This window comes from Rattus norvegicus, chromosome 5 (genome assembly GCF_036323735.1).
Source record: "Rattus norvegicus strain BN/NHsdMcwi chromosome 5, GRCr8, whole genome shotgun sequence".
NCBI classification, from domain to species: domain Eukaryota; kingdom Metazoa; phylum Chordata; class Mammalia; order Rodentia; family Muridae; genus Rattus; species Rattus norvegicus.
The window spans coordinates 150305657-150333068 of record NC_086023.1 but is presented as its reverse complement, the minus strand read 5'-3'; the positions used below and the strand labels follow the sequence as shown (position 1 = coordinate 150333068).

Genomic DNA, 27412 nt, shown 5'->3' with positions numbered 1-27412 from the left:
ACTTGCTTATCGCTAGATGAAGTGTGAATGGTTGGAGTGCTGGGAGTTAATGCAGATTACAGAGCCCAAGAGTTTCTGGAGGAGAACGGAGCGAGAAGCCCATACCTCGGTACAAACCACTTCTGACCCCGTGATCAAGGAGAACCTCCCCTCCCAACCCTCCCCAGCAAACACTGCAGACTTCAAAATCAACCCCTAATCCCCTCCACCATAGGCGCTCCCAGGCGAGCGTCCTGGCGTTACGCGTGCGCACGCACGCGCTGCGCACAGGCTGCTGGGAGGCCGCCTCTTCCCTCCCGACCTCCCAGTTTCCCGGCGTGCTTCAGGCCCGCCAAATGGGAGGGGGAGACGCAAGATGGCGGCAGCCGTGAACTCCGGCTCCAGCCTCCCGCTGTTCGACTGCCCGACTTGGTGAGTAATACGATTTCTGGGGCTAGAGCATCTTGGTGTGAGTTAACCAGGGCAGAAAAGGAGGTTGTATTTTTTTCTTTTTCCTTTTTTTTTGCGATGAAACGAGCGGCTCAAAAAGATCCTGAAATGATTGAGGGAAAACTGTCCGCTGTGAGGGGCCGGGCGACGCTGTGTGGAGGAACCTGGAGCTGGGGCCCAGGCTCTGAGGAAACCCGAGGTTTGGGGGCTCGAAGGCATTCAGTTTAGACAGCGCTTGGGAGGTCAGCCGCTCACCGGGGTGCTTTCAGGCCTTGGCCCCTAACTTGCCCTAACTCATCATTGAGTGCTTGATGCTCTCAGGGAGCTTCCTAGCTTCCCCGGGTGTTGAACGTCCAGAGCCCGCATGAGCTAGCTTCCCTACCCCAGCCCAACCTGATGCTGCATCCGTCTGTGGCTGCTGCATCCTCCAAGAGGACTAGGAGCTCCTTGAGGGCATGGATGGCGCCGAACTATTCCCCCTGTTCTCTGACCAGACCAGTACGAAGCCCGGTACAAAAGACACCAGAAGTTGTTAGCTTATATCGTTTTCATTCCCTGGGACGTTCATAGTAGTAGGATGGTTTAGGCGTTGAGTAAGGTGCAAGATGAATACATAGGAATTGCTTTGCAGGAAGATGCATCCGAGTGAAAGCGCTTTCTGCTGTTGCGGCTTTTCCCGGTTGTTAACATGTTACTTCTCAGGCTTCTGTTACATTGAGATCTTCAAGGGCAAAAACCCTTGCATCATTCTCAGCTCCTAGGCCTGAGTCAATCACATAATAGGATATTTAGAAAATATATTTTGGTTTTAATGTTCATTTTTAACCTGTTTCTCAAAGGGGGGGGGGCTTTTGTCCAATGCACTGTCCTTTTAGCTATAAAAAAGATCCGAGCAGAACTGTGAGATGACTGCGTTGAATCTCCAATTAGATAGATACAGTTAGACAGGATACCGTTTCTTCTGTGCAAATGTAAGGGCCCCAGAAGGTTCAAAAGAACAAGCCCAGGAAGCAAGTGAATGTTTGGCTATTCACTGGATTTCTTTATACTTTTAACATAACCATGTGCTTCAGCCTACACATTCTTTATCCACACTGGTCCCTGGCTGCACTTATTTCAAATTTGGGCCAGCCAAATATAAAGAGACTCTTTGAGATCACCTGTCATTACTTCAGAATCTGGTGCATACTAGGAATTGTGTCAGGTAATTTGACACTCTCACAACCCCTTGGATGATGAAGTATAGAGAAAAGTTTGATGACTTAGAATTTTTCAGAAAGACCTGTTCAGGATACACCTCTTATTCATTTGGAACTTGATTTCGTGGGCGTGACTTTGATTCACTCAAGTTCCCTAATTACATTATCTCTGATTGGTACCAAGAGTTCATTTGGGTAATGGTTTTTGTTTATTTTCTGATGAGAATAATATTGATCAGTCCCCAAACAAATAGTTTTTGTTGTTTGATTGTTTTAACATTTATTTATTTTGAGGCAAGATCTCCATATGTAATTGTAGCTGGTCTAGAACTTGCTATACAAAGTAGGATGGCCTTGAAATGATCTCTCTGATGGGAATTCTCATGTGTACTTCTGTACCCAGCAAAATAACTGGGTTTTTTGTTTTTGTTTTTGTTTTTTAATATTAGGAGTAGTAAATCTTAGATTAAAACCCCAGGTTAAGGGGTTGGGGATTTAGCTCAGTGGTAGAGCGCTTGCCTAGGAAGCGCAAGGCCCTGGGTTCGGTCCCCAGCTCCGAAAAAAAGAACAAAAAAAAAATAAATTTATTTAAAAAACCCCAGGTTAGACCAAGCTTGGTGGCATACACCACAATGTAGTCTAGCACAGGGAAGGTGGAGGTTAGAGGTTTAGATGTTCAAGGTCATCCTCAGATCCAAACCCACTAAGGTTAGAGCCTAGCTTGTTTTCCGAGACATGAGACTCTGTCTCCAAAAACAAGCAAGAAGGAAAAACCTCCTCAGGGGACAGGACATTGAGTTGCATTGTCTCTGAAGAGCATAGCTAGTGTTAAAATGCAGGAGTTTTTTGGGGGGGGGTCTGCTCTAAATACAGACCCACAGAAAAATCTCTGGAACAACTGAATCACTTAGGAAGAAAATGTCAAACACATTTCACTCTAACACAGTGAAATATGACATTTTTGTTTAAATATGAACTAACTCTAGGCTGGTAGGGGAGCCTCGGTGTTGATTATTAAAAACAGTCTTGGACTCCTCCTTGAAACCGCTGTTTTCACTCTTCTCTTTCAGGGCAGGTAAACCGCCACCAGGCTTACATCTGGATGTAGTGAAAGGAGACAAGCTAATTGAGGTACTGCAGCCTGCTGTGACTGGCTTCCCCACCCTGTCTCCCTTTGCTCCCTTTGCTTTGTTTTCATCGCTGTTACTTTTCTGCTCTGTTTCTGTTTTTTAAGGCAGAGTTAGCCTTGGGTATCCTGGAGCTCCCTATATAGGGCAGCCTGGCCTTGAACTCAACAAAGATTGAATGCCTCTGCCTCCCAGTCCTGTAAGGAAAGACGTGGGCTGCCATGCCTCTTTTGGGTCCCCCTGCTAAAAGCTCCCAGGGACTGATGGTGTAGCTCTGTGACAGAGTGGCTGGCTGGCATTCGGAAACTGTTTTGGATTCATTCTCCAGCAGGCAACACTCTCCCACGGTTACTCCTCTGCCCTCACAAATGAAGATATTTTTGACAGGTCATAGGTCCAGGGCACCCACACAGACTGGAAACCCACTGATTTGGAGTTTGTGGAGTGCATAGTTCTTATTAACTACAGAAAGCTGTGATCTAGATTAAGTTTAACATTTAAGCTGCTTCTGTGAGATTCAGGATTAGTTCCTTCAGGGTAGTATGGTCAGGAAGGGCACTTGTCAAAAAAGAAAATGAAATGGAGCTAAAATTCATTCATTTAAACTAAGGGGAAGGTCAGCTCTCGTGCCACAGGCAGGGGCAGGCCCAGGCCCAGGCCCAGGCCCAGGCCAGTGCCTGTGAGTTGGAGGCCATAAGGGCTCTATAGTGGGGCCCTGTCTGAAAAAAACTAAGGAGAGACAGAATCACACACATAAAAATACATCATCGCAGTTAAGTATTATAAAGTAAGTTTAATGGAATTCCAGCTTCTACAGAAAGTTTCTAGAGTCACATCAGATTTTACAGTATAGTAACTGGGTATTATTTTGTTCAACCGGTTTGAGATAGGGTCTTACCCTGTAACCCTGGTTGGCCTGGAACTCAAAGTGATCCACCTGCCTCTGCCTCCCAAGGGCTGGGTGTTCTTTTATATTTGAAATAGATTTCCACTCTAGCCCATATTAGTCTTGAACTCACTGTGTAGCCCTAGCTGGTTTCTGACTCTGTGATAATCCAATCCCCCACCCCCACCCCCACCCCCTTTTCCAAATACTGGGATTGTGTGAGTCACCATATCTGACTTACATATTAAGATATATAGTTATTTACCAAGGAAAAGAGAATAAACCCACTGATTTCATAGTTACAAATTAAGTTCAAAGCTCTATTATTATTTTTCCTTGGTGTATTCAATAAAAAAAAAAACTGACATTTTACAGATGGTAGCTTGAAAAGTAAGAGGTTTTGGGGTGGTGGTAGAAGAAATGTAGGTTTTTTTTTTTTTTTTGGTTCTTTTTTTCGGAGCTGGGGACCGAACCCAGGGCCTTCCGCTTCCTAGGCAAGCGCTCTACCACTGAGCTAAATCCCCAACCCCAGAAATGTAGTTTTACACAGCCCAAAACTCAAATAATTATTCAAGGAAATAATTAAAAATATCCCGAAACCTCTTTCACTACAGGTGGTACCATAGATAGAAGAATTTTTGTTGTTGTTGCATAGAATAGTGTTAAGTTTGAAGACTTCTAGAGATACACTTTGTGGGCTGGGGAGATGTCTCAACATGTAGAAGGCTTGCTCTGCAAGCCTAACAACTTGGCGGGATCCTGGAACCCGTGTAAACATGGCAGACAGGAACCGACTACACACAGTTGCCCCTTGGCTCTACTGCCTGTTTCTTCCAATATACACAGACACAAAGAGAAAGTATAATAGCAGACTAAAAGATGAAATATATTTTGTTATTGGAATTTAGTAAATCTTTAATTTGCAACAAGAGTAAAGAGGCAAAGAGGCCCAGATAACTTTACATTTCATTATAGAAGATGAACCTTTTCAAAGTCCCTTCACCTTATTCCCCACTCTCTGGTTACTGGTCTCCATCTGCTGTTCTTGTATCTCAGGTCTCCTGCATGATGCTGAGTTGTACAACGTTGTCAGGTTACAGTTTTTAGATATCACTACATAGCTGTTAAAGGAATGGGCCTGAGATGTGTGTTAGGGTGTGTGTGTGTGTGTACACATGTGTGAGTTTGTATTTAGTTTGTCATGTTAGCGTTCAGACAAGGGTCTTGTGCATTCTGGTTAAGTGTGCTACTGCTCAACTCTAGCCCTCAGCATAGCTGTATTTATTTTAAGGATTTAGATGTGACCAGCACTTGATACTAACCGAGCTATCTATATCCTCGTCCTGTCTAAAGGCTTGGATATGTTGTGATAGTTGGGTTGCAGAAGTGCGATATTAAAGTCAAAGCCATGAGTCTTTTAGGCCCAGTGTGTAAAGACACACTCTGAGTTATAACTCAGAGGCACATTTGGATAGTGATCAGCCGTGGCTAGCCAAAAGTCACAGCCTTAGGAACCAGAAAGAACAAGGCATGATTCATTCACTTTTTGTTATATTTCCTTAATTCTAAGAGGTATTATTTTTCATTTAAATTCCCTTTTAACATTTCTTTGCTTGGGGTGCTGTTGATGGTGATTGTGTGTCTGTAACATGAGAGCCCTCTCTTTTTCCTTAACGCAATCTCTTGCACTCTAGAATGGTTGCTCTCGATGCAGTGTGCTTATTAGCAAACAAGTCTGTGATGACACCATCTTAATAAACAACAGTATATGAGTGGAAGGTGGGGTGAGATAAACCTGCATGCATGCTTCCTCGAAGACACGCTATGCTTTCAGACCCCGCCACTAATCTTAAATTTATGTTGTCTTAATAATTGGGGGTTTTGTTCTGTTTTTTGAGACAAGGGCTCATCATGTAGCCCTGGCTGGCCAGTAACTCACTGTGTGGAGATCAGGCCGCTTCACCCAGAGCTCTGCCTGTGTGCTGAGTGAGTTCCCTGTCACCATTTGCTATGGGTATTTAGACTGTGACACCCAGGTGGGCCTTAACCCACAATGACCCTCCTGCCTCAGCTTCCACAGTGCTTGGGTTAAAGGCAGCAACTACTACACTGGCTTCTCGTGTCTTATTAGTTACACGGATCTTTCTGTTTTGGTTTGTTTTGGGGGTTGGGAGTGGGCCTGTGTTTTTGAGAAGGTCCCCTCTGGCTGCCGTCCTCGTGCTTCTGCTTCCTGAATGCTGGGGTTACAGGTGTACACAGCCACTGCCTATCTTGATCCATGTTTTAAAATGTAACATTGGGGTGACTGATTGGCTGTCGGGCCATTGCTAAACTGGGTCTCCATAGCAGTGTGGCCCTGACTGAGCTGTAGCAGCAGCAGGTGTGAACTGTCACGTAGGAGTCCACAGACTACTTGAATTGATTGAATCTTAAAGCTAAGCTTCCCAGAGCTCAGAGCTTTAATGGGCGGGGGTTGGGGATAAGAATATGAATACTCAAAATATTTGTTCCCAGGTGGTTTACATCCATAGAGAGATGGCTCAGCGGTTAAGAGCACTGACTGCTCTTCCAGAAGTCCTGAGTTCAATTCCCAGCAACCACATGGTGGCTCACAGCCATCTGTAATGGGATCTGATGCCCTTCTCTGGTGTGTCTGAAGAGAGTGATGGTGTACTCCTATACTTAAATAATTTTAAACTGTAAAATCGCATAAATTTGAATTGTATTTATTTAAAGAAATTATTACAGTGGGGGGTGTCTCCATATCATATCTCTACAAATGGAAGGGGTGTCAACCCTAGGGCATGGTCCTCACCAGTGAGACAATTAAAGCTCATGCAAGTGTATGGCAGGTAAGTGCACAGCAGTTGCTGCTGCTAACAGCACATGAGGTGTGAGGACACTGACGCATGTATCCTGAGTGGGGAGCCTCTCCCTGGGCACCGCCTACTGGGAGTTCACAGGGGATAGCTCTTGATTTCTTTTTTTTTTTTTTTTTTTTTTTTTTTTGTTCTTTTTTTCGGAGCTGGGGACCGAACCCAGGGCCTTGCGCTTCCTAGGCATGCGCTCTACCACTGAGCTAAATCCCCAACCCCTTGATTTCTATCCTTATACTGACTTCACTTTACATCCTCTCTGAGCTTTCATTCTAGCTTTTTAGCTTTTCTTGGAAGTGGTAGTGGTGGGGCGTGCGTCTGTCTATCTGTCTGTCTGTCTTAGAATAGGGCCTTACTACCCAGGCTAACTTTGAACTTGGCATCATCTTGCCTTAACATCTGAAATTCCTTTTTTATTTTGTGTTTTTCTTTTTTTTTTTTTTTTTTTTTCCCTCGGAGCTGGGGACCGAACCCAGGGCCTTGCGCTTCCTAGGCAAGCGCTCTACCACTGAGCTAAATCCCCAACCCCTTATTTTGTGTTTTTCAAGACAGGGTTTCTCTGTATAGTTCTAGCTGTCCTAGAACTTGTAGGCCAGGCTGGCCTCAAACTCTCGGATCTGCCTGCCTGGGATTAAAGGCATGCACCACCATGCTTGGCCAATTCCTGGTTTCCCAGGGATTTTAGGAATCTAGGGTGGAGTGTGAACTAGAGCTTATAAGACCTCGTATTTAAAGGGAACGGACAGCATATTAAATGGGGTCCTCAGGTGCTCGGCCACTAATATTGGGCTGGAATTAGGAAAGTGTTAGTAACAATTCCCCCGTGTCCTTCAGATATGCACTGTGGTTTGTAACCATCTGTGACAACAGTAGCTTTTCATAGAGCATGATTCAGCTGGAGGAATACACTTCCTTTTTCTGCCCTTCTTACTCACTTGCTAATCAAATAATCTTTAAAAAAAATTTACTTTACGTATATGAGTGTTTTGCCTCCATTTTATGTGTACTGTGTGCTGACAGAGGCCAGAAGGGCTGTACCCTGGAGCTGGGGTCTCAGACAGTGAGGAGCTACTGTGTGGTGCTGGGGATCAGAACCTGGCTTGAGTGCTCTTAATCCTGTGCCCTCTCTCCAGCCCTCTCTCTTTCTTTGCCCTTTGAGATGGGGCCTTACTACCTAACCTTGACTGGACTGGAACTCACTATATAGACCAGGCTGGCCTCCAATTCTGAGACCTACCCCTGCCCTCATCCCCACTTCTGCTTCCCGAGTGGTGGAATTAAAGGAATTCAGCTATCATTCCAGCCCTTGGTGGAATTCTTATTTCAGCAAGGTATGGTGGCTGGTGCTTTTAATCCTAACACCTAGGAGGCAGAGGCAGGGGGATCCGAGTTTAAGGCTAGTCTGATCTCTATACAGTTCTAAGCCAGCTAGAGTTACATTTAAAAAAGACAAAGGGGATCATGAGAATCCATATCTCATAGGGAGAAGCTACTTACATCTCATAGGGTTGAGAACAGTTTTTGTTTTGTTTCTTTTGTTTTGTTTTTCATACCAGCACTATCCAGTGGAAGATAATATTTAGAGAGATGAGCTCTAATTCCCTGACAGAAAGTGTTAGCTTAGTAAATTGCTGTTCGGGTACACACAGGGGGGGCATATGGAGAGCGTTCTTGAGGTAAGTCATGCCACTGACTTGAAGGAGTGCTTTGAAATGCAAAGGCAGTTCTTCAGCTGACAGCCCATGGCCCTGAGGAGATTTCAGTGGCATGCTTGGAACTGGGTGAATGATGTCCCCAGTAGGAGTGACCTAATGCAACAGCATTAGTGCTGTCAGCCTTAGCAACAAGTAGGAGGGCACTGCTGGCTGTTTAGGAACCAGGGAGCTAGTGTGTGTCATGTGTGAAAGATATTCCTGATCTGGATCTTACGGTGTCAGACGCTTGTGTGCTGGGGAAAGCAAGTGCCTGCACTAATCTTACCAGATGCAGTACTTAAAGACAGTGAGAGATGCTATTCTCCATGGCCAGACATTTTAGCTATGTAGGACCCTCTACTTACAGGATGGGGAGTTTTTACTAAGCTGGCTTGCAGCGGAAGGGAAGTAACACTCACTCTCATATTCATTTAGAAGCTGATTATTGATGAGAAGAAGTATTATTTATTTGGGAGGAACCCCGATCTGTGCGACTTTACCATCGACCACCAGTCTTGCTCTCGGGTCCACGCAGCACTGGTGTACCACAAGCACCTGAAGAGAGTTTTCTTGATAGATCTCAACAGCAGTAAGTACCCGGTTCCTGTGTCCTGTCATCCACGGGCACGGAAATGCTGCTTGGGCTCTTGGTTTGGAGAACTTTTTTTTAATTGTCTTGTCTTTATTTCTGAGATTCTTTTACTCTCCTGAAATAGTTGACTAAGGAGAAAAGATAGTTTGGGGGATTCTTCTGGGAGACATTTGTATATAGACAATGAGAATGGCATGAAGGAACTGACTGAGGTGCTGGTGTTCAGGTCCTCACGAGGCCAGGTGATCAGTTTAAGCTGGAGTCTGAATAGAGTCATTAAGTGCATCAATACAGAGTGTTTACAGAATGCTTGTTTTGAGCAATAGACAGTTTATCCTGAATATACCTTATTTTAACTGAATCACAACAATTTAATTTCATAAGTTTGCCTAAAATAATCTACAGAGATACAGTTGAGACTGGGCTGGGGACTGCTACAGTTTACTTGTTTGCCATGGTTAGTAGAGTATAATTCGCAGTCATACTTCCTCTGCTCGCCAGGTTAGCCCTCCCCCCACCGTGGCGCATACAGACACACGGCTCGGTCTGATTACATACAGACTCGGTGAGCCTTGTCTTACAGGTGCTTAACTCTTCTTCCCACTTTATAACATGCAGAAATGCTGGCAAGGACACGTTCAGAGTCCCTGTTAGGATTTTGGCTTGCCTTGGTACTGGCATTGCATCTGTGTTGGCCAATCTCGCTGTCCTGGGGAAAGCTAAAGTCTTAGGCCAGCAGAGCAGCAGTTCATGGTCCTTAGAGTTGGGGCTAGAGAAGCAGACCACTGCCCATGTTTGCCTTGGAGATCATGGCCTCTGCTAGGTTGGAACCATTTCTGTTGGACCCAGAGTGGAGCCAAACCTTTCTGGCCGCAGAGACCAGGCAGCAGATTTAAAGGTGTGTAACAGATCCACTGAAGGGATTCAGAGCTTCCTTCTTCCTTTAACAGAAGACAGGGCGAAGTGAACCCAGTGGCATATAAACTTTTAAGGTTTTTTTTTTTTTTTTTATATACATAATGACACATGTTTATATTTGCAGCACTCAGGAGGATGAGGCAGGAGAATTGTGAGTTCAGCCTGGTTGACGTAGTTTGTTTGACTCCAGACTGGCTACATAGTAAGTTGAAAGCCAGTCCTGACTATAGAGTGACACCTGACTCAAAAGACAACAAACAGGAGAGGTGCTTTTGTGTTTATGATCCTGAATGTGACATTTATTATCATTAAAATCTGACATCAGAAAGGCAAACTTAATGTGCTGTGGGAGCCGACCGACTTCCTGTGAGCGTCCGAGGCGATGCTTTCCTCGTGCGCTGGCTGCCTCCGTCCTGGTCTCCCCCTTACCCTTCTGACTTGGTTTTGCAGCACATGGCACTTTTTTGGGTCATATCCGGCTGGAACCGCACAAGCCTCAGCAGATTCCCATTGACTCCACGGTCTCGTTCGGCGCGTCCACGAGGGCGTACACTCTGCGAGAGAAGCCTCAGACACTGCCATCGGCTGTGAAAGGAGATGAGAAGATGGGCGGAGAGGACGATGAACTTAAGGGCTTGTTGGGACTTCCTGAGGAGGAGACCGAGCTGGATGTAATTCTCTCGTCATTGTCTCTTGGGTTCTTGCTTTTGCAGTGTGGAGCTTTTCGTCCCAGTTTGAAATGACAGTGCTCTAGCATCAGGGGGCTCTTTCGGCCTGTGAGCCTTCAGCAATGCATATGGCCGCTGTGTGACCAGAGCTCCCTGCACTAGATCCAGGAAACTTAGAGGCCGAGAACAAGGAGTTGCTTTTTTCTGTTTTAGCTTTTGTTTTGTTTTACATTTTATTTATTTTATGTTTTAGAATGTTTTGCCTGTGTGTATGTGTGTGTTTTCAGGATATGACATTAGGTACCCTGAAACTACAGATAGTCGTGAGCTAGCATGTGGCTCTGGAAATCAAACCCAGGTCCTGCGCAGAGCAGCCCCTGCTCTTCCCCGCTGAGCCCTCTCTCCAGCCCGTGTTCTACATCCTTCAGCACTGCACTGCGCTTCACTGTCCAGCGTGGCCATCACTGACCACATTCCTGCATTCTGTCTTTTCATCTCTAGGGTAGGGGTGACACATTGGGTATTCAGCCATCTGTGTCAGGAGAGTCTCTGACTATAACTTCTTACCACAGTCATATTGTAGTAGGAATCAGATATTCTCATTAGCTATGATCTAGCGCTGTCTGTGGGACACTGCCTAGGCATCTGAGAATCCAGTATATTTTGTTATCCATGGGAGTCCTTGAAAGTACACAGACACACGCCTTGGATACCCACGGAACACTATCATGTCCATCCTCAGAATAAGTTCTATTGAAAAACGCTAGCTTACCAAGTCAAAATTTTCATCCACTTAGCCTTTCTGGTACTCACCAGACAGCCCAGAGGTCTTTGGGCTGGAGAGGTGGCTCTAAGTTCACAGGCTGCTTCCAGAGAGGTCCCTGGTTGGTTCCCAGCAGCCACATGGAACTGGGGGTGATTTAAAGGCTACTGAGAACCCTAGTCTGTCACCCCTTGAGCAGCCCCACATCGGAGGGCCTTGGTGGTCACTGTGTCTCCCCTCCAGGCTGTTGTGCATCCCTGTCTCTCGGATCAGCCTGTTAGCTCTCTCTGGGTTGGGAATATCTCAAGCCGCACTGCAGGTTGGATGAGTCCAGTGAAGGGAAGAAGCAGGAAGCAGTGCTAAGGCCACACTAATCATGAGATGGATGGATGGATGGATGGATGGATGGATGGATGGATGGATGGATGGATGGATGGATGGATGGATGGGTGGATGGGTGGGTGGGTGGGTGGGTGGGTGGGTGGGTGGGTGATTGTGAATGGACCTGGGGCCAGATGTAGGACGGAGAGTCTGCCAAGACTTAAATGCAATGCCAGTGTCCTTAGGAGTTTCAAAGGGGACAGTAAGATGTGGTGGCTTTATTGTGATCCCAGCACTGCAGACATTGAGGCAAGAGGATTGTTAGAAATTTGAAGCCAGTCTACTCTACGTAGATCTTGTCTGTCTTTGCCCCCACCACCACGCACACACATGCACACACCACACATACATTCACACAGACACAAACACAAGCACATGGGGGTGGAACAGACAGTTCAGGGTGGTCTTACGGCCAGCTACTGAGAAGCATTCGGTTGTCATTCTCATCTATTTTGCAGTTTTAAAGTAAATCTTTTTTAAAGATTTATTCATTTATTATATGTAAGCACACTGTCACTGTGTTCAGACACACCAGAAGAGGGCATAAGATCCCATTACAGATGGTTGTGAGCCACCATGTGGTTGCTGGGAATTGAACTCAGGACCTCTGGAAGAGCAGTCGGTGCTCTTCACCGCTGAGCCATCTCTCCAGCCCTCTAGAATAAAATGTTCTTCCTAGTTAATTCTCCTTTAGTTCTTGACATCAAGTCACAATAGCATCCTTCAAACCAGGAAAGTCAAGAAAGAGCCACACCCTCATTTCAAGGGAGACCTGTTCTCACTCAGCCTTTCACCTCCTCTTAAACTCTCATGACCAATAAGGATGTTCCGAGTTCTCTATTAATAGTCTTAATTAGGACAGTCCAAGTCCTCTGAATACAGACGGCTGTCTGGCTTACCTTGGGAGATCAGAGTAAGCCCCAAATGTCTTTTTGCCCAGTGTTTGGTATTTTCTCCAGAAAACTCCCTGTGTACTAATTCTGGTCCTTCCTATATGAACTTTGGCTTAGAACCTGACAGAGTTCAACACTGCCCACAACAAGCGGATTTCAACCCTCACTATTGAAGAGGGAAATCTGGACATTCAGAGACCAAAGAGGAAGAGGAAGAACTCGAGGGTGACCTTCAGTGATGATGATGAGATCATCAACCCAGGTGAGAGAGAGAGAAAGATAGAGAGAGAGAGAGAGAGAGCACGAGCGCGAGCCTGGACCTCTGGAGCGCCACTAGACCGTCTTTTTCTTTTTTTAATATGGACCGCTTCACGGATTTGCGTGTCATCCTCTCGCAGGGGCCATGCTAATCTTCTCTGTGTCGTTCCAATGTTAGTATGTGTGCTGCCAAAGCGACCACTCCTGTGACATTGTAAGTGCCCTGATAGGTGGCTGCACAGAGGAGCAGCCCATGCTTAGTGAGTGCAGATGCTGTGAGAGCAATTTCCAGTTCTGTGAAAGATCTCCACTGACAGCCAGGCCGTGTGTGGTAGGCTGTGGGGCAGGGGATGACCAATGACTTTGAGGGTTTTACTTAATTTAAAACGTGGGCCATCGGGGTTGGGGATTTAGCTCAGTGGTAGAGCTTGCCTAGCAACCGCAAGGCCCTGGGTTCAGTCCCCAGCTCCGAAAAAAAGAAAAAGAAAAAGAAAAAAAAAAAAAAACAAAAAAAAAAAACATGGGCCATCAGGGTATGTAGAAACCAATTAAATATAACTTGCATTAAGAGAAGGTCGTGGATTGTCACCCCAGTTACCAGTGCGCAAATAATAGAACTCACCCTGATGTGTGGTGCAGTCCTGAGTGACCTGTAAGGCCTGCTTCTCAGCCATGTATGGAATCCTCTGGATGCTGGGGTATAAGGGGACTATGGGACCAAGCAAGGCTCCATTAGGCCAAAACCAGAGCCTGTGGTACCAGGGGGTTTAGCCTACAGGAGACAGAAAAACCGGCAAGCCGGAGGCTTGGAAGCCATGGAAGCTCGTCCCTTACCTACCTTGATGGTTGCTCCCTTTGGAGTGAAGCCAGGTGTTCTGTAGGGTGGCCGTGCGTGTCACAAGCTGTGAAAAGAAGCTGCTTTGATGGGCCACTCAGACCCTCACGAGAGAGCTGGGACTGTGAAACCCTGGCTCTGAGGCCTACATCTGATGAGCAAACAGGAGTATGTGGTTGCACCTTGTCACTAAGATGGTGATGTCTGCTGTTTGACCTGCCTTGGTCTGTTCCTCGAGTATATGGTGCTGTTGCCCTGGCCCCTGCCTCGTGGAGCCGCTGGGAAGGCTTCGCACATAAGGCCCTTAGCGTCCGCTGTATTTTCCTGTTTGAACGGTGTTTGGCTGGGTGACCCTGTATCCTCCCAACCCTGCTCCCGTCTTTTTGCAGAGGATGTGGATCCGTCTGTTGGTCGCTTCCGGAACATGGTGCAGACTGCAGTGGTTCCAGTCAAGGTAGGAAGCCCCTTTTGAGAGCCTCTGAGATGGTCTGGTCTCCAAACCCCAGTTTAGGTCTATAACTCAGTTTTAGTGTGTCCACTTAGAAGGTCCTGGCTTTGATCCCAGCAATACAAAAAGAAAAAGGGAGAAAACCCCACTTTGTGTAGATGGATGTTAGTCTGTTTGAAACACATTCTGTGTTTCTCTCCCTTTAAAAAATTATTTTTAATTTATTTTTCTTTTGTATGTATGAATTTTTTGACTCATACGTGTATGTGTAACCCATACATGTCTGGTGCCCCAGGAGGCTTGAGGGGTCATTGGGTTCCTGGAGCTGCTGTGTAAGAACTAGGAACTGTCAGTGCTGTGACTGAACCTGGTCCTCTGGAGGAGGAGCAGCCAGTGCTCTCCCAGCTCCTAAGCCATCTCTCCAGCCCTCTCTCCCGTTTCTCATTCTCTGGGAATACCCTTCCCTCACCCGTGTCTCAGAAACCGGGGAGTGCTGCAAAAGGACTGCAGGTGGACATCGAGAATAAGTGTACTAACCGCTGCCGTGGAAGTGTAGTTGCCTTCCCTAAGTGCAGAGGGCCGCCTTCCTTTGTCCTCTCTGCTGACTCAAAATAAAAGAGATGCATTAGCATGCGGCTTTTGCCATGTCCTCTTAAAAAATTACTGTTACTCTTTTTTTTTTTTTTTAAGATTTATTTACTATATATGAGTACACTGCCACTATCTTCAGACACACCAGAAGAGGGCATCAGATCCCATTACAAATGGTTGTGAGCCACCATGTGGTTGCTGGGAATTGAACTTGGGACCTCTGGAAGAGCAGTCAGTGCTCTTAACCACTGAGCCATCCCTCCAGCCTAAGTTTTCAGGTTTTTCTGAAAATAAAACTCTAGGGCATGATGGTGTTCATAATTCTCAACACAAGCAAGAGGGTCATGAATCACTCTCTGCTGCATGACTGAGTTTGAAACCAGCCTGGCTACTTTTACTAAAAAGTTGCTAACAAGATGGCTCAGCCTGGGGTCCTGAGTTCAAACCCACTCCCCTCCAGGGTAGCAGGAGAAGCCTAACTCCTAAGCTTGTCCTCTTCTAGGACATGTGTGTTGTGACAGACTTGCACATGTGCACACATAATAAATAAATTTTTAGATGCAACAACAGAGTCTCGGACAGGGCGGCTCCTTCCCAGGGTGCTGTGCAGCACGCTAAGTGGACCGGAGATTGTTTTCTGCAGGATTATGTAATCTGATGCCCCCTCCCCCGCCCAGAGCTCCTTCTTTCTGTTTTTCTTTTCTTATGTTCTGTTGTTAACATACAAACCCAGCAAGTATCATCATGTCGCTGTTACTGTGGCGTCATATGTGCAGCTAGGAAAGCATGACAGTTCGTGTGTGTGGTTCGAGTTTAACGTCTGGGTGCATGTGCTTAGCCACCACCCCGGCAAGACAGGGCACTCCTCGCTCACCCTTCAACACAAGCCTCCTCCCACTCAGCTCAGCCCCAGGAACCCATGTGTTTGACCCATGTGATTATTTAAGTCATTGTTTCAATGTTAAAAACATTTGCTGTTTAAAAACTGGGTACTCGGGGTTGGGGATTTAGCTCAGTGGTAGAGCGCTTGCCTAGGAAGTGCAAGGCCCTGGGTTCAGTCCCCAGCTCCGAAAAAAAGAACCAAAAAAAAAAAACCAAAAAACAAAAAAACTGGGTACTCAGAGCCAGGCAGGTGTGGTCTCTACCTTCTACGCCTTTAGAAGGCCGGGACAGGTGGGTCTCTGTGAGTTCAAGGGCAGCCTGGTGCACATGAGTTCCACAGCACCCAGAGCTGTGTTGAGAGGCCCTGTCTCAAAAAAAGGGGAGGAGGGGCAGGGGAGATGGCACCTAGCTGGGTGAGTGGTGCATGCTAGTTAGAAGGCAGAGACAGGAGGATTGCTGTGGTTTAGAAGTTCAAAAACTATAGTACATAGTGCCAATTGGGTGAGCATCACAGTGACTTCCTGGGCATAGAGACCACGTCACCTAAGGAGGAGTAAAGCAGCCTCGTGGAGTTCGGAACTGATGAGCAGTGCCCATGGATGGCCTCTGCGGTACAGTGAGCCTCTGCCTTTCATTTTAAATTTCCAAAGGCCAGGCTTTTAATCCCAGGACTTGAGAGACAGGCAGATCTCTGAGTTCGAGGCCATCCTGGTTTACAGAGTGAGTTCTAGGACAGCCAAGGCTGTGTTAGAGAGAGACTGTCTCAAATAAAAAGAGCCATTGCTCTGATGGATCGGATCAGACCCTGAGATTTCAGAAATGGGCTTGGTGCATGGTGGGACTTTTCCCAGATGTTAGCTTTCTACAGCTAGAATGAAAAACACAGACAGGGCGTCATCTCATATGTCCTTTCTGTTTTCTCCCCTCCCCGTGGCAAACCACAGAAGAAGCGGATGGAGGGCTCAGGCTCCCTGGGCCTGGAGGAGTCAGGGAGCAGGCGCATGCAGAACTTTGCCTTCAGCGGAGGACTATACGGGGGCCTGCCCCCCACACACAGTGAACCAGGCTCCCAACCACATGGCATTCACGGGACAGCGCTCATTGGTGGCTTGCCCATGCCATACCCGAACCTCGCCCCTGATGTGGACTTGACTCCTGTTGTGCCGTCAGCAGTGACCATAAATCCCACACCAAACCCCGCAGTGTATAACCCTGAAGCTGTAAATGAACCCAAGAAGAAGAAATACGCGAAGGAGGCTTGGCCCGGCAAGAAGCCCACGCCTTCCTTACTGATTTGATATTTTTGGTTATGGAGAGGGTGGGGAGGGCTGGGGAGGGTGGAGGGGTGACAAGGGGAGCTACTGAACTAGGGAGAAAACTTTCCATGTGTGCAGTATCGTCTTTGAGAAAGTCTCCTAAGGCCCTAACCATGTAATACTGAGACTAGGGGCGGGGCTAGAGGACCAGTAAAGACCTGAGTCAGAACACTGAAGTGCAGAGAAAGGCTGCCCAGGCCTTCTGAGCAGACTGTCCTGGCCCTCTCCCAGTGGAGAGGTCCTGTCCTGTCTGGTGGCATGAGGCCAGTTTGTAACCAGTGTCACAGGACAGGCTAATGGGTTTGTACAGTGTTGCTGGACGTTACCTAGTTTCCTTGTCCACATTGAGAACTCATTTAGTTCCACTGCAGCCTCCCCTGTGGCCTCGCTGTTTACGGGTGCCATGAGGCAGTTCCTTAAGGAGTGACCCGTTGGGGCAGTTCTGGTGGACAGGAAGACTACTTTGCAGGGACCGGGTGTTGTTAGGAGAAGACACTCAGGCATTGGTTTGGAGGCTCCCCTGACCCCCATGGAGAGTTCTGGTTATTCAAATCTCCAGAATAGACCTGGTTAACAGGAGACAAGGTAGGAACCATTGTATGAGCTTTGTACAGATTTGTACATTTGTGTAATAGGCCTTTTCTGCTTTAAGTGTAGCTTTTTACCTGTCACCTTTATTACATTGTAAATTAAATGTAACTTTTGTCATTTGGGTGCAGTCTTGAGTTTTGTTGCCAGGGGCCACTTGTCAGACCCAGGAAAGTGGTCCTGAGAATTGGTGCCCTGCACCCCCCCCCCATTAATTACCGCAAATAAAATTAGGCCCTAAAGAATAAAAAATTATCATTGAATATTCTAATTCCCATCCTGAGACCCCAAGGTTCGGGTTTGAAGAGGTTGCCCCTTCTGAGGTGTGGGCACCATTAAGGCTGGTATGTCCTGGAGTCTCATTCACCGTGCAGAGACATGGCTTCTAGGAAGGGACCAAGTTCCAGTTGCACAGGTGAATTCAACATCTGGGAATCGAGGACCGGGTAGGACCAGGGGCTCAGCATTGTCCTTGGTTGTGAAAGGAGTTCAGGGCCAGCCTGAGCAACACAAACCCTCACAAGCCCATGCCTGGTTAAGAGGATTAGCGACATCTAAGAGTGGAGAGCTGTAACCGTGGTACAGGATTGGCTTCAGTTTGTACAGATAAGGTCTCATGAAGATCTCGTCTTTGAAGCAAAGCCTTCGGATCTGCAGTCATTCACTGAGATCCTGCATCCTATGGAGCCATTTACAGCTCATTGACTTTTCTATTCTTAGGAGAATTGGACTCGGATTAGCTTGCCGGTGAGCACCTTGGGGAAGGGAAATCTCAGTTCGTGTCTGTGTGGCTGCTTCAATTGCCTGGCTGTGTCTCAGTACTCTGTTTTGAAGTTTAAAAATATCTAGGGGCTGGGGATTTAGCTCAGTGGTAGAGCGCTTACCTAGGAAGCGCAAGGCCCTGGGTTCGGTCCCCAGCTCCGAAAAAAAGAACCAAAAAAAAAAAAAAAAAAAAAAAATATATATATATATATATATATATATATATATATATATATATATATCACTTTTAATCCCCTTACCCAGGAGGGAGAAGCAGGGTGATCCCAGAGTTTGAGGTTAGCCTGGCCTACAGTCAGGGTTATATAGAAACCCTGTCTCAAAAATGAATGAATGTAAATTGTAGAAGGTTTGGCTAAAGACATGTCTCGGGTTAAAGGCACTTGCTGTCTTGGCAAAGAAGCCCAGGTCTGTTCCCAGTACAGACTTACAATTTAATTGTAATTCCAGGGAATCAAATGCCCTCTTGACTGCCAGGGCACCGGTATACAAACATACATGTAAGAAGTTTTAGAAAGGATCCAGGAGCTAGGCGTTGCCTCAGTAAAGTGCCTGGCACACAAGTACATGGATTGGAGTCTAAATCCTTCATACCCCAAGAACTATGGCATAGGCGTATAAGCCCTAGCCACTGGGACAGGGAAGTGTGGGAGGCAGAGACAGGTCTGTCCCCAGAGCTCTTTGGCCATCCTGTCAAGCCAAATCCAAAAATTCCAGGCTCTGTGAGTCTGTCTCAACAAATGGAGGGATATGTGCGCACACCCCATGGGGAACGCACACACCCTCAAAAGGTACTTCAATTACAGCTGGGTGTGATGGTGCACGCCTGAAATCCCAGCACTGGAGAGCTGGGGGCAGGAGGATCATGAGCTCCGGCCTATCCTCGGTTTCATGAGTTTAGGATCCAGCCTGGGATAGGTGAGACCTTGTTTTAGACAAGCCAGAAAGAAATGGCCTCGCTAAACTCCTGTCTAAACTGGAAGGCTCTGACAAAGCTAGATGAGCCCAGCAAGACCCATCATTCCTAGAAGGTCAACGTAGATTTTGGATGACGCTGTAGCTGAGAACTGAAGAACTGTACCCAGAAGAGGACCAAGGTTTGCAGGCAGAGGAACTGATGGGAGATCCATCGAAGGGGGACACGGCAATGGAATGGTCAGTCGCTGGAAGAGAACACAAGCTTTGCTGGAGAATTGAGAAGTACTTAAAGGATCTCTCCTCATGCTAGTTAAAAATTTCAGCTGGGGGGTTGGGGATTTAGCTCAGTTGTAGAGCGCTTGCCTAGGAAGCACAAGGCCCTGGGTTCGGTCCCCAGCTCTGGAAAAAAAAAATTTTCACCTGGGGGCTGGAGAGATGGCTCAGCAGTTAAGAGCACTGGCTGCTCTTCCAGAGGTCCTGAGTTCAATTCCCAGCAACCACATGGTGGCTCACAACCATCTGTAATGAGATCTGATGCCCTCTTCTGGTGTATCTGAAGACAGCCACAGTGTACTCATATACACAAAATAATTCTGGAAAAGAAGAGGAAATAGTTTTTTTAAAAAAAATTTTTTTTCAGCTGGATGTGGTGTTAAACACCTGTAATTTCAACATGGGGGTCTGAGTTGGGAGGATTTCAAGTTCCAGGGGCTACTTTAGCAAGACTGCCTCAAAAAGGGGGTGGGTCACTCAGTGGCTAAGGCACTGCTTCCCAAGCCTGGTGGAGGGAGTTCAATCCCTGAAATGGACTGCACACAGCTGTCCTCTGACCTCCAATTGCATACAGTGCTGTAAACATTTGGGCACACGTGTATGAGCATGCATACATACAAACATACATGCATGCATGCATACGTACGTACATACATATATACATACATACATACATACATACATACATACATACATACATACATACATACATAGGTCAGGCTTGGGAAGCAGAGCAGATCTGTAAGGAGTTCAAGGCCAGCCTGATCTACATATGTTCCCCAAGGCTAGAGACATCCTGTCTCTGTCTGTCTCTCTGTCTTTGTCCCTCCATGCCCCCCTTGGTTTTCAAGACAGGGATTCTCTGTAGTCCTAGCTGGCCTCAAACTCAGAGAGTTGCCTGCCTCTGCCTCCCAAGTGCTGGGATTAAAGACAAGCACCACTACTGCCCAGCTCAAAAAAAATTTCCTAAACAGTACAAAAGACATAGTCAGATATTTTGGAAGATCCAGAAAACGATGTACACATGTCACCTCACCCACTAGGGGAGAGCTTCCTTGGGGAGATTTCAGGTGGGACAGTGACTAATTATGCAAGGACACCCTGGAAACAGGTGAGTAAGGCTGGCCCTGGCCTCTGGGAGTCTCTCCCAAGTAAGGGGCAGGCAGATGTTCTAGGTCCTCCCATGTCTGTCTGTCTAGCAAATTTAGATATAAATCCAAATATTGAGAAAAATGAAAGAGAATATTTCATTTTCTTATTGGCAGAGCAGGAGGGAACAAAATAGAGAAAGTTGTGGACTCTTCCAAGGAGTGTGAAACTTACTGTCACCAAGAAATGGAGGAGAGGCCACTTCACTCTGCAGAAGCAATGATAGGACACAGTGAATGTGAGCCCTGGCATGTGATGGGTGGGAAGGTCTAGTGTCCTGTGTCCTAAAGAGAGCAGGCTAGGCTGGGTGCAGTTCCAGCTGTTACCAGCAGGTGGGGCTCTGTGTTTACCATTGGAGCCACTCGGCAAGCATCCAGGTTCCTAAGGCAAGTGCTAGGCAAGGACGTTGGAAGAAAGGGAAGGGAAGGACTCACTGTTGAGCGCGCTGCAGAGCATTCTCTGTGTGTTGTCCCCAGGAGCCCCCAAGGGAGGACAGAAGTGTCTCCACTTTACTAATGGATCACTCAAGGTTTAGTGCCCACAACTCAAGGAGATCCATAACACAGCACAGGCAGTTTCTGGCTGCCGCCGCCGCCATTTGTATTCCTAGGACAGGAGAGAGTCTAGGATTTTCGTTCCCTTCCTTATTTTTAAAAAAGATTAGAGTGTTCATTATGCGTATGGTGGAGAGTGTTGTGTGCACAAGTGCAGTACCTGCAGAATCCAGAAGAGGGCAGTAGATTCCTTAGAGCTGGAGTTGCAGGTGTTTGGAAGAACAGGAGTGCTCTTGACTGCCGAGCCGATCTCTCCAGCCCCCTTTCTGATTTTTTTTTTTTAATCTCTCTTACCCATTGCCTACCTATCTGTCTCCACCTCTGGGCTTTTTGGTGGTGGGTGAAGCTTTCAAGTACTGAATCCATACTTGGAGCAGGGTGTGGGTTTGGGATGCTCTCCCCTGGGTTAAGGGTACTGCCAGGAAAGGCAGGTGAGATGTTTAAAATGGCCATCAAAAGAGACTCTCCAGGTTCTCCTTGCCACACCCTGCCTGCTGCTGCAGCTTCGTGGAGGCTGTCTGCTCACCTGCTGTCATTGCCCTGCAGTGCTGACATCCACACCTGCCTCTTTTCCGGTTCATTCACAGCAGCATTCTGTGGGGACCTGGGACTGTAGCTTAGTTGCTGGAGAGGTTGTTAGGATGTATGAGGCTCCATCTCCCAGTGCCACATACACTGGGTGTGGTAGCACATACCTTATTGTTTTTAAAGATGTATCTATGTCCATGAGTGCTCTATTTGCATGTATGCCTACATGGTAGAGAAGGACATCGAATCCCATTCTAGGTGGTTGTGAGCCACCATGTGGGTGCTGGGAATTGAACTCAGGACCTCTAGAAGAGCAGTCAGTGCTCTTAACCACTGAGCCATCTCTCCAGCCCTGGCAGCACATACCTTTAATGATAGATTTTTGGGGGCTGGGGATTTAGCTCAGTGGTAGAGTGCTTACCTAGGAAGTGCAAGGCCCTGGGTTCGGTCCCCAGCTCCGAAAAAAAGAACCAAAAAAAAAAAAAATAGTTTGGTAGTTACCCGTACCTGCACATTCCCACTCCTGGCAGATCCGTGGGAGCCTTGCGTTCTGGCCGTCTCTCTGCCAGCTGTTTTCTCACACTGTCCCCTTGGCAGGTTTTTACCACACCTGACACATACATCCATTCTGAGGGCCGTTCTAGCATGGCGCCATGCCACACTAGCCCCAGGCATTCTAAAGCCACCCTCTCCAGGCTGTATCAAAGTTCTAATTGTAATTTATCAATAAGATAAAAAAGAACCAAAAAAAAATGATAGTTTTTTTGAGGAGTGAGGATAGAAGACTCGGTTCAGAGCTGGAGAGATGGCTCAGCAATTAAGAACACTGACGTCTCTTCCAGGTTCTGAGTTCAAATCCCAGCAACCACATGGTGGTCACATTCACCTATAATGGGATCTGCCACCCTCTTCTGGTGGGCAGGCATATATGCAGTCAGAACACTGGGCATAGTAAATAAATAAATCTGAAGGAGGAAGAGGAGTTCAAAACAATCCTGGACTATGAAGTAAGTTCCAGGACAGCCTAGGCTACATAAAACCCCATCTCAAAAGGGGTGGGCATTATTCTGATAATACAGGAAAACAAAGCAAAAATGTCTCCTCTCTAAGTCCTTAAGCATCTAGCTCAGTTCATGCCCACTTCTCTGCTCCACTGTGCCCTCCAATTCTTCCCTCCATCCCCAGGGAGTCTCCCCTAGTCCCACTAGGTTCACAGCTGGATCTCTGCCGAGAGTTCTCTGAAGGCCTCTCGTTTCCTTCAGTGACAGGCAACCTAGTGCTTTACAAGCACCATGTGTTCCTTAGACCTTCATGTGGTTGCTGGGAATTGAACTCAGGACCTCTGGAAGAGCACTCAGTTGCTTAACCAATAAGCCATCTCTCCAGCTCCCCAGAGCCTTTTAAGATAAAGGCCAAACTCTGCCTTCCATATGAAAGAAAGTCCTTTCAGTTCCTCGCTGTCCTCTTGTCTTGCCTCCTGTTGGTCTCCACACCTCCCCCTCTGCGGCCCTGTTACTTCCTCAGACCAGCTTTCTCTGGTTCCCAGGCTGCATCAGCAGGAAGGCCACTTGAGTAACCCTTACACACGGAAACTGTCTTGTCTATTGTGACAACTGTTTCCCTGGGAACTACACTTCGGCCTTTAAACAAGGCCCGCCTCGGGGACTCCTTTTCTTCCTTCTCTTGGTGCCTAGGTTCTACATCATCTGTGAACTACTCTCCCTCCCAGCCAGAAAGAGCAGCCCAGAGTCCAGCTTGGTAGTGTAGAAACTGACAATATGGACATTCCACCATATGGTGAATGGGAAGGTCTTGGTTTTAGATAGGAGAGAACAGCCGGAAACATCTGGAAGAGTCCAGAGCAGAAAGGGAGAGTAGACTGAACATGGCCAGCAGATTGGATGTGGCCAGGGCTGTGAGAGGAAGTGGGGGAAGAGCAAGAGAGAGAAGAGAGAGAAGACACACTGACAGAGCAGAGTATGACAAAGCAGGCAGGGTTAGCAGGGTTATAAGGAGGAGTAGCCAGGGAGGGAGGCATGAGAGCTGGAGGAAGTTTAGGGTCAGGTTCGAATCCCAACCATGGAAGAAGAAAGTCCCCTGGCCTAAATCACTGTGGCCAATTTAGTTAAAGCAAGCTTTTTTTTTTTTTTTTTTAAGATTTATTTATTTATTATATATGAATACACTGTAGCTGTCTTCAGATACACCAGAAGAGGGCATCAGTTCCCATTATGGATGGCTGTGAGCCACCATGTGGTTGCTGGGAATTGAACTCAGGACCTCTGGAAGAGCAGCCAGAGCTCTTAACCACTGAGCCATCTCTCCAGCCCAGGTGTTTTCAAATGGGGGATTTAGTGGTCAAAATATGTGTGGTGATAAGAGCTGAGTGCAAGCCTAACACATTAGTCAAATCTGCCCCCTGACACAAAGACGTGGTTGCAAGGGGTGGTAGCAAGGTAGTCATAGCAACCTTTTTAAACAGTGGTAGGGAAGCAAGATGGTTATAAACAACTTTCTTAAACAAGGTCATGGTAGCAGTACGGAAGCAGTCGTAGTTAAGGTTACGGGTGGAGCGTAGTTAAGGTTACGGGTGGAGCATATCCGAACCCTGAAAACCAGGCTTAATTATAAACAGGACTGAGCCCAGTTTGTCTGTGCTATAAGACAGCTTTTACACCTAAGACGAGGAGAACTAGCTCAATTTCCCTCCTTATCTCAAGTGTCCCTGTCAAATTTCTGATTGGATCTTAATGTTCTTTACCGGGGAGTGGGGGGAGGGACAAAGTGTAATGCATCAAAAGATGCAGGCCTGCTTATGAATTATGCCTATTTGGTGAGCCTAGAACAAATAGTTTACAAATATGGTATACTACTAGGCAGATGTTTTGTCCCCTTAGTCAGGGAGTTTCCTTTGGATCTAATCTTCCAGCCTCTTGAGGACCGGGGGTGATCCACTGTCCTCTGAAACTACTTCCTGCTGGAATAGGAAGCTGTTGTCCAGGCCCAGGAAGGCTATAATATTAGGCAAAGGCCAGGGGGAAGGTTAGGGTAATGGGGTATTCATCAGAAGCATCGTTTGCTGGCCCAGCTGAGGACATGGGGAACAGTCACATCCGCTGGACCGGTTCACATCACCCTCCAGCAAGTCCAGGCCTTTCTGGATTTGTAGATGACCTGGGGCTGGTGGGGCGGCGAACATCATCTCTGAGGCAGTTGATAGTTTGTAGCTGATTTCTGGGTGGCGACTACCAGCCTAGTGGAGCTCTGCCAAGACAGATTTAGAATAAGGACGGGAACTAAAGTTCAAGAGCTTAAAGGAAACGCTTACATTTGGAGCTTCCCCATCAGGAATCGGTAACAACAGTCAGGGACCCTTAGGCTGCTGATTGACAGGTCTGGAGTCTGTCTGACCTCTGAGAGGTGGATTCAAGTCTCACGACATTTTCCATTTTTTGAAGCTTACATTGTGATCTACACTAAAAGTCTGTAAAACATCTTCAGTCCACCCGTGCCTTTGAGTCACAGTTGAAGCGATGGCTTCGGGTTAAAAGCATGTATGTTTTTTTCTGTCCAGAGGGCTGGACAGAGATTGGACAGTGCTGCAGTTTTAGCATGATGAGAAGCATATTTAAGTCTCTATTTGGATGACATCCAAAAGGAAATTTAAAATCTTGTGACTGACACTGAGGTGAGGCAGGAAGTAGGAGGTGGGACACTGGCAGGAAGAGAGAGGATTCTGGGAACTGGTAAGAGAGAAAAGAGAAATGGAAGAGACCAGGGAGGGAGACAGACCAAGGAAGCAGAGGAGCCGTGAAGGAGGAAGTGGGCCGGACCTGAGCGACAGGTAACTCAGAAAAGGTAACCATAGACTCCTTTGAATGGGTTAAGTAAGCTATGCACTAGCCAGGGGATGAACCAAAATGTGTGGCCCACCCATTTCCAGGAGGAGGACTAGGAAGGAAATGCAGATCTCTATGTTTCTTTTTCATTTTTACAGAAAACATATACAGGAAGCTAAATCAAACTTGTCCTTGTGAGGGGTTTGGGATTTAGCTCAGTGGTAGAGCGCTTGTCTAGCAAGCACAAGGCCCTGGGTTCGGTCCTCAGCTCTGAAAAAACAAACAAACAAAAAAATAACTTGTCCTTGTAAAGGGGTTGTATTTATAAATAATTTGATCATTTATGAGGTGACTACTATTCTGCACGTTTTAATTACCTTTAATAGTTTTTAATAGTTTATAAGTTAGTAGCTTTTATAAATTTATGAAATGTACCTTTTTCTTTTTATGGTTTTTCAAGACAGGGTTTCTCTGTGTAGTCCTGATTCTTCTGGCTCTATAGATCAGGCTGACTTTGAACTCACAGAGATTCCTCCTGCCTCTGCCTCCCAAGGGCTGGGATCAAACGTGCCTGCCACTACCACTTGGCTCAGGAGTTTGTAGTTTTGTTCCTGTTAAATTTAGCCTTAAAAAACTACAGCTCTTGAATTGAAGCTCTTTTAGTATAAAAGAGTACACCGTAGCTGTCCTCAGTCACACCAGAAGAGGGCATCAGATCCCAATAAAGATGGTTGTAAGCCACCATGTGGTTGCTGGGATTTGAACTCAGGACCTCTGGAAGGTGCTCTTAACCGCTGAGCCATTTCTGCGCCCCCTCCCCGCCCCCAATTCTTTCATAGTGTGTCATTGCATAAGGTCACAGTTTCTTGTATGACTCAGTTTATCTAAACTAAGTTTAGTTAGACAAAGTTGACAAAGACAAGATGGTAGATATACTTTTTTTACATTTTATTTATTTATTTATTTATTTGTTTGTTTGTTTGTTTGTTTGTTTTTACATTCTTGTCAGCCTCTGTTAGCCTGAAGAGAAGACCTTAGGTAAGGAGAGGCATTCTCTAGGTTCTTTGCCAGACCACTTAGGTCATCGTCTTCCTGCATCAGAGAATACGAATATTCCGGTTTCGGGTGGTCAGTCCTTGTGACTCTGACTTTAGTTGTCTGATGACAACATTGACATTGGGCGTTTTCAATTCCAGTGCAGTATTGCAGTATTGAGCACTTCCTCAGGGTGAGCCCTCGAACATTTAAACCACACTAACAAGAATAGTTAGCCAGAAGCAGAACTACAGGAGTTAAGAAATCAAGGTTAAGAGGGAGAGAGAGAGAGAGAGAGAGAGAGAGAGAGAGAGAGAGAGAGAGAGAAAGACTTGCCCCAAGACTGTAGACATTGATGGATTTGGTCTTTGGTCTTCAAGAACTATGTAGCTTTCTAACTAATTCTGTGTTATATGTTTTAAGCCAACTTTTGTCTTTTGTTACAGATTTTACATATTTCAAACCATTTCCAATAAATTTATAAACCCTGGGGTACAGTTTGAGACAGTTAAATGAAGTAATATTCTAATTGTTTTAGCCCCGCCTCATTAATTTTGTTTGTTTGTTTGTTCGTTTGTTTTGTTACCATTAAGTCAGGTGGTTTGCCTGACATAGGACAGAAACTTTCCAACTCCAGAGCCAGCTTTTCTTTTCATTTTTTTTCTAAAAAATATTCATTTTATGTATGTGAGTACAGTCACTGTCTTCAGACACACCAGAAGAGGGCATCAGATCCCATTACAGATGGGTGTGAACCACCATGTGGTTGCTGGGATTTGAACTCAGGACCTCTGGAAGAGCAGCCAGAGCTCTCAACCACTGAGCCGTCTCTCCAGCCCCAAAACCAGCTTTTCAATACAACACAATAGCACAAATAGCACAAGACAGTATTTCAACATTACCCATACCCAAGAGACATTTGAATCCCTGCTAAACTGAATCCAGTCACCAGAGAGAAGTTTCCAGCTTTAGCTATTGAAGTCGTTGGCAAG

General features: G+C 46.5%; 1 protein-coding gene and 2 non-coding genes across 3 annotated transcripts; 2 read left to right on the top strand and 1 right to left on the bottom strand.

The window, feature by feature from the left end:
• Positions 1-342: 342 nt before the first annotated feature.
• Positions 343-17462, top strand: Ppp1r8 (protein phosphatase 1, regulatory subunit 8). The gene is made up of 7 exons (NM_001107911.1): positions 343-411; positions 2699-2759; positions 8647-8800; positions 10172-10392; positions 12544-12688; positions 13909-13973; positions 16385-17462. Exons 1-7 carry the CDS (start codon positions 356-358, stop codon positions 16736-16738), a joined length of 1056 nt encoding a protein of 351 aa, NP_001101381.1. The 5' UTR covers positions 343-355; the 3' UTR covers positions 16739-17462.
• Scarna1 (small Cajal body-specific RNA 1) lies at positions 4947-5110 on the top strand. Its single transcript, XR_005505365.1, has one exon. It is a non-coding gene; the product is annotated as a small Cajal body-specific RNA 1 (non-coding RNA).
• On the bottom strand, positions 12780-12886 carry LOC120103195 (U6 spliceosomal RNA). Its single transcript, XR_005505290.1, has one exon. It is a non-coding gene; the product is annotated as a U6 spliceosomal RNA (small nuclear RNA).
• Positions 17463-27412: the final 9950 nt, after the last annotated feature.

What these genes read in the sequence shown, in the direction of transcription:
- Ppp1r8 (NM_001107911.1), top strand. Translation starts at nt 356, where the DNA reads ATGGCGGCAGCCGTGAACTCCGGCTCCAGCCTCCCGCTGTTCGACTGC. An exon ending in CTTGATAGATCTCAACAGCA is followed by an intron (nt 8,801 to 10,171) that starts GTAAGTACCCGG and finishes TTGGTTTTGCAG; the next exon opens with CACATGGCACTTTTTTGGGT. An exon ending in AGGAGGAGACCGAGCTGGAT is followed by an intron (nt 10,393 to 12,543) that starts GTAATTCTCTCG and finishes ACTTTGGCTTAG; the next exon opens with AACCTGACAGAGTTCAACAC.